At 52.5% G+C, this 7095-nt stretch overlaps 1 protein-coding gene across 1 annotated transcript in view; it reads left to right on the top strand.

Moving 5' to 3' along the window:
• EXOG (exo/endonuclease G) overlaps positions 1-6173 on the top strand; it is a 28344-nt gene extending 22171 nt beyond the window's left edge. Inside the window, exon 6 of the mRNA XM_024566229.3 lies at positions 784-6173. Coding sequence (XP_024421997.2) covers positions 784-1242 — 459 coding nt within the window. The 3' untranslated portion in view covers positions 1243-6173. The remainder of the gene's footprint in view (positions 1-783) is intronic.
• The last annotated feature ends 922 nt before the right edge of the window (positions 6174-7095 follow it).

A 7095-nucleotide genomic window follows, 5' to 3' on the forward strand; every position in this document is an offset into this window, starting at 1 on the left:
TCAGGAAACAGATATGGCTTTTAAGCCAATTGGAAGGAAATTTGAAAAGGTTTCATAACAGTGCTACTTTATTATTACAGCCAACCTACACAGGCAGTCGTGTGGCTTGCAGGCTTGACCCTGGCTTTGGCCTCTTCGTGGTGTGGGTACCTTTCTGAAGTGTTTGATTTGAGGACACGTTAGAAGTTCTGTGTCCGACAGCAGGCCTGTGAGTGTGCAGACCTCTGACAAACAGCATTTATGTGCACTTAGTTCAGAGGGCGGGCCGCAGTCCAGGCAAGACTGCAGATCCGAGTGCCAGTGTGGCGCGTCCGGCTGCGTCTCTGAAGGCTGGCTGTTCAGCTCTCTGGTGAGTTTGATAAACCGAGGCCATATTTTTATTTCTAGAGCCGGGAGTGCCCAAGCTGGCAGTCCTGACCTTTCAGTGTTGGGAGCACCAGGAGTTCTGAGTACGAGACGAAGCGAAATGACAGCTTTTCTTGTCCGTTAAAAACCCAGGCCTCTCCTGTGGCCTTCCTTTGTCCTACAGGCGGAGCCGAGAATGCGGCCCCTGCTCTTTAGGCGGCGTTATTTTAAAGAATGCGATCGGAATCTGTCTGTTGAACTCTCATCTTTGTGAATCTGTATTTCGGTTTATTACTACTTTTGGCAGTTGAGTTTACATTCATTGGGATGGGGGATCTTACAGTTGCATCTTCAGAAATGCACCTGAAGCCTTTTCAGGGAAAATTCGGGAACTGCTCACAGAGATCGGCATCACTAACGTGGCTGCTCTGTTTTTAGGTGATTGGTGAGGACCATGTGGCGGTCCCCTCGCACCTTTATAAGGTGATCCTGGCGCGTAGAAGCCCAGCGTCTACTGAGCCCCTGGCACTGGGGGCCTTCGTGGTGCCCAATGAAGCCATTGGCTTCCAGCCCCAATTAAGTGACTTCCAAGTGAGCCTTCAGGACCTGGAGAGATTGTCAGGACTGGTGTTTTTCCCCCACCTGGACAGAACTGGTGATATCAGGAATATCTGTTCTGTGGACACCTGTAAGCTCCTGGACTTCCAGGAGTTCACTCTGTACCTGAGCACCAGAAAGATTGAGGGAGCCCGGTCCATACACAGACTGGAAAAGGTCATGGAAAACCTGAGGAACGCAGGGATCGAACCTGATGATGATTTTATGGACCGCTATAACAAGAAACTGGAAGAACTCAAAGCTAAGGAGGCAGGACTGCTGGAGAGAAAGCCATCCTAGTTTTTGTCCCAGAAGGGTGATGTCTGTCCTGAAGCAGGCCTGTCCTCTTCAGGCTCCTGAATTGTAGCGGCTCGGCTTACTTAAAAAAAAAAAAAAAAAAGATGGAATCCTACGTTTTAAGACTCAGTGTCTCCCCAACAGATGAAAGATCTAAAAGTTTTTTGGTTAGTGTCTTACTTAAGGTGGGAGGTGATCGTTAAGGAGACTGCAGCACCTGCAGATGAAGGGCTGCTCTGGCGGCAGGTTAACGGGACTGTGTCCCTGAGATGACGCTGCATTTGTGTCCTCGGAATGCGTTGTGTGCGAAGGTGGCGTCTCGTGTGTCAGCTCAGTGTGTTCCTGGAACCCAGCGCTGCCCGTTTCCACTCCTGCGTCGATCTTAGAGACGGCTTACAGACGGCCTGTGCGCGCTACCCCCGTCCACGGGCCGGGCAGACGGGGGTTCGCGGCGGTTTGCTCAGCGATAAGTACCACGACCAGAAGGAGCTCCTCCGCGTACCCACCGTAGTGCGCCTGCATTCGCCCACCCCTGTGTGTCTGTTTCTTGCCCCTCCTCTCGTGGAACCTGCTGTTCGTGTGACAGAAGCGCTCAGTGGTGACCCTGTGTGCCCGCGTGCCGTGCCCTGTCCAACGAGCGGACTACTTACATGCATCCTCTTCCAGCAGCCCTCCGAGATAAAGACCGCTGGCCTCATCGCCCTCCTGAGGAAGTGAGGGAGTGAGTCCAAGGCCTAGCTTGCTGAAGAAGTAGCCCACCAGGGATGAGGCGCACAGCACCAAGAAGAAGTCACGAGGTGCGTTCAAGCCCCCACACCCAGGGTTTGACTGGGAAACACACCCGCCGGGTGTCTGTGACCCGGGGGCCTGCTCCCTTGCCTGTCATCAAGCCAGAGGGGCTGGAACGGCCTCTGACCCCAGCTCTCTGGGGAGGAGCCACTGCAGGCACGTGGGGGTCGGAGGACGTTGCTTTGCGGGGTTTCTTCGGAGCCCTCCCTGCCTCCAGGAATGCAGTTCTCTCAGGTGCCTCCGTGCTGCCGAGTCGGTGTTGTTGCAGAGACGAAGGAACCTGCGGAGGGTCGGTGGGCACCTGCTGCATGGTTTGCTCACCTGCGTGCCTGCTCGCGCGCTGGGTCGCACGAGGCGGGCGCCGTCATCCTGGGCAGAACGGGAGCCTGTTCATGGGCTGTCCGTGCAGGCAGTGAAGCGTCTCAGAAGAGTCGCCTCTTTGCAGAGGTGCTTGTCTGAGTGCTTCCCACCGCTGCGCTCGCTCCTCGTGTGTCTCCGGGACAACTGCTGTGGCGTTTTGTCTCCAACAGAAACGCCAGGGCTTTCGGGTGAAGGTGAGGTGATGATGATGAAGCTTGTTCTGCTTCTGGGAGTGAAGAAAGAACGAACTTGGGGGTCAGAACGTGGCAGCCTGATTAATATCGTCCTATCACACTGTTCCCTGTTAGTGTGTGCCAGCCTCACTCCTTAGAGAAAGAGCCAGAATGTATGTCACTGTGACCAAGAAATCTGTCGCTGTCTCTCCTTGTTGGCGAGGTGATGGCGGGCTCTGGGTGTTCCTCGGCGCCCAGGGGGCGGCTCTGTGGGAGACTGTTGTGCCAAGTGAAATAAGCCAGTTGGTGAAAGACAAATGCCATATGATCTCACCTACAAAAGGAAGCTAATGAACAAAATAAACTAGCAAACAGAACACGTGCAGCAGTTTTGCTGGTGCACAACAGTGGTGTTTGAATTGTCTCAGCGTTTCAGGGAAGAGCCCCCGGAACAGACTTGAAAATGCGCGTGCTGGGCAGCGCTCAGAAGTGTCTCTGGACCCGGCCCCTTCAGCCTTGGACTCAGAGGCGGCGACTCCCGAGGCCTGTCCCCAGCATCGCGCCTGTGTCCCTCTGATCGAAGCAGCCCCTCATCACGGGACCTGAGCAAATTGCCACCCCGCTGTCCCGTTCGGGGTCCCGCCACATCCTCCCACTGAGCCCGGGACCCTGCCCTCTGCCCCGTTTACCCTCAGGGGTCTGTGGATCGGCAGGAAGGCTGCTGGGGATGAAGGGCTGGTCTGGATGGGTTCTGCTGCCTGGAGCCCCCTCGGTGGGGGAGGGGCTCACTCCCTAATTCCTCTCTACCCCCAGTGACAGCTTTATTTTGGTCTCTGGATTGAGATTGTGGCATCAATATTTTTCCCCCAGAAAACTAAAAGTTCTTAACACAACGTGATTACAGGGATAGGAGGAAAGTGAGCTAATCCTATGTGACTATTGATACAAGTTCTATCTTTTCCCAATAGTGTTTTGACAACAGAGGTAAATAATGACCCACAGCTATTATAAAAAGGAGGTGGGTAATATAAGGAGAGGAATGGCCTCTACTTTCTAATGGAAATACTTGTTTAACATGCACTTAAGTGTATATTTTCCATCAAGTAGCACAGTTGTCTTTTCTGTGACAACCTAGGGCAAGACAATTATCTTTCCAACTTTTCTGGCCTTCAGATGTTTGCATTCGTTTCTTCTCCACAGACCTCTCCTTTTAAAATTTTTACTTATTTTTCTATGTGGTTTTGCGGCGTAGTGTAGCAGTTAGGTAGTCAAGTACTTTACGTAGTGCCCCCTCGATGTTTCCAGAGCCCCCGCGGGCACCGCACAGTTACCACAGCGCCTTCGACCGCATTTCCTGCGCCTCCCCAACCTCCCCGTGACTTTCGTAGCTGCCGTTCGTATGCCTTCGTCCCTTCACCTGTTCGTCCTGCACCCCAGTGCTCCCCCACCCCGCCCCGGCAGCCTCCTGTTCTCTGTGTCTGTGAGTCTGTTTCAGTTTTATTTGTTCACTTGTTCTTCAGATTCCAAGTGCAAGTGAAACTGTATTTGTCTTTCCCTGACTGACGTTTCACTGAGCATAATAAATACCCTCTGGGTCCACCCATGTTGTCACAGTGGTGAGATTTCATTCTTTTATGGCCGAGTAGTAGTCATTGTGTGTAAGTATCACTTCTTCGTGCACTCGCCCACTGGCGGGCACTCGGGCTGCTCCCACGGCTTGGCGGTTGTAGATAACGTGCGGTGAACAAGAGGGCATGCGTGTTCTTTCAAGTCAGGGCTTTGGGTTTCTTTGGATAAATTCCCGGAAGGGGAGTCACTGGGTCATAACGCAGTTCCACTTTTAATCTTTGGAAATTCATACTCTTTTTTTTTTTTTCCACAGTGGCCACACCAGTCTGCATTCCCACCAACAGTGCACGAGGGTTCCCTTTTCTCCACACCCTCGCCAACACCTGCCTTTCCGGCAGGTGTGAGGTGGTACCTCACTGGTTTCCATTTGCATTTTTCTGACAGTTGGTGATGTGAGCATCTTTTCACATGTCTGGGGGCCATCTGTGTGTCCTCTTTGGAGAAGTGTCCATTCGGATCCTCTGCCCATTTTGTTAGTGGATCGTTTGGGGTTCGGGTGCTGAGTGGTATGTGTTCTTTATTGGTTTGGATGTTAACTGCTTATCAGATGTATCGTTGGTGAATGTGTTCTCCCATTCAGTAGGTTGTCGTTTGTTTTACTGTCCTGGTGGTGTCCTTTGCTGTGTGACACCAATACTGTATGCAGCGAAGGGGGGACTCGCACCAGTGGCCAAGGCGGGATGGGTGTGCCGCTCCCCCGAATACCTGCTAGGGGTTCTGACCATGTACCTCGCCCTCCAGGACTGTAAGTGGAGCCCAGCAGGACAGACTTGAGGGAATGGCTTCCTGCAGGGCTGGGCTCAGTTGCAGCCCTACTTGTAGAGTCACCCGAGGGCTGCCGTCGCCTGTGTTCCCTGGTCTCACCCTTGTGGTACATAATGTCATTGACCTCGACATCCTGGATCTCAAACTTCCCATCCACAGCCCGCCCCTGACCCATTTCTGCTCCAGGCTCTGCTGCTGTGTGTCCTGCTCACGCTCTCACACCTCCACCCTGCGTGCCCTTCCCGCTCTGGGCCCTCCTGGCACCCTGCTCCCTCCTCCTCGGTGCTCTGTGTGAGTCGTTTCTGGGGGCTGGTCAGGGGAGGCCTCAGGAGCATGGAGCTCCTCCTCCAGGCCTCCGTGCCCAGCCCCAGTCGGCCTGCTTTTCTGGGTGTCCTCACGGAGGTTGTCATGGGGCCCCGTGCTGTTTTATCCAGTCCAGCGCCGCCTCCAGGGACGCACGCTGAGGCCATCAGAGGACCACGCGGGACGAACCCCACTCTGACACGGGCCCTGTGTAACTTGGGCCGGGGAGATGTGGTGTGTGCTTCTCTTCTGAGTTCCCGAGCACGCCAGTGTGGCCTGAGGTGGCCGGCCCTGAGTACACAGGACCTCTGGGGGGTCGCGGTGGCCTTGTGCCGCACCAAAAGACTCCAGGCCCAAGTCTCCACTGCACTCCCTGCCCCGACAGCCTCCCGCTCTGCTCTGTAAGCTGCAAAGCCAGCTGCAGAGGTCAGGCGCGGGCTTTCAGGCTCGATGGAACTTACCTTGTCCAGTGGGCCTCATGTTATTTCCCCCCAATTTTATTTTGAAAACTTTTAAGCCTACAAAAATTTGAAAGAAGCCCAGGCTGGTATAGCTCAGTGGTTTGAGCACGGGCCTGCAAACCAAAGGGTCACTGGTTCGATTCCCAGGCAGGGCACATGCCTGGGTTGCAGGCCAGGTCCCCAGTAGGGGACGTGTGAGAGGCAACTGCACACTGATGTTTCTCTCCTTCTCTTTCTCCTTACCTTACCCTCTTTCCAAAGATAAATAAATAAAATCTTTTTTAAAAAGTTGAAAGAAGAGTACAGTGAATGCTCTCTGTCTTATATGTTGTCTCGTTTATTTTTTCTTGAGCCATTTAAAAGTAATTCATTGTCTTAAAAGAGGTGTAGATATGGTACTTGACTTTTCCAGACTTTGGCCTGTATCATCTCAGAATAAAGTCATTCTCTCATATTTCCAAAATACTATTGTTATCACATTAATAACATTACCAAGAATTCAGTATCTAATAAAAAATCTCTCTTAAAATTTGCCTGGGTGTCTCCAAAATATCTTTACACTTTTAAAAAAATCTAGGCATCACTTTCAAGGTTCATATATTTTGTTTGTTATTATGTCTAGTCTCAATCTAGATTCTCCAATCCCACCCTTGAAAATTTTGATCTGATATGAGACCAGAATCTGTATTTTTTAAACAAGCAATACTGGCAATTCTGAGGACCAACCAGAATTTGGAACCAGACCACGCCCTGTTTTTCCCTGACTCCCAGCCAGATTCCCTAGGCAGGTGTCCTGTGGCAAGCCGGCTACCTTCTTTTTTAAAAATAATGTTTAAGGTTTTACTTATTTTTAGGGAAAGGGGAAGGGAGGGAGAGAGAGGTAAAGAAACACCAAATGTGTGGGTCACCACCTGCATGCCCCTCACAGGAGACCCAGCCTGTAACCCAGGCATGTGCCCCGGCTGGGAATCGAACCAGCGACACTTTGGTTCACAGGCGGCACTCAATCCACTGAGCCACACCAGCCAGGGCAGCAGGCGATCTTTTGCACTTGTGAATATCAAGGCAGAAGTTGCTCCCCTTGGTTCCCCATGTCCTTTGTTGCAGAGCTCCGTCAGATTAAGCTGGAACCTCCCCCGCAACTCCTACCCACCAACGACAGGCCCATTCTAGGCTGCACAGCTGGCTGGCACCTGCTTTCACCTGACAGTCCTTTAGAGATAGGAAGTTCCCGAAGACCTCAGGGCATCTCACTTTGTGCTCAGGCTTCCGTCCGCAGATCCCAGCCCTTCGTTGTGATTTCACATGCCCTCGCAGTGTGGCAGTCACGTCTGGGCAGAGCATTCAGCTGCAACGATAATGGTGCAGAAGTGAGA

This window comes from Desmodus rotundus, chromosome 8 (assembly GCF_022682495.2).
Source record: "Desmodus rotundus isolate HL8 chromosome 8, HLdesRot8A.1, whole genome shotgun sequence".
In the NCBI taxonomy this organism is placed as follows: Eukaryota; Metazoa; Chordata; class Mammalia; order Chiroptera; family Phyllostomidae; genus Desmodus; species Desmodus rotundus.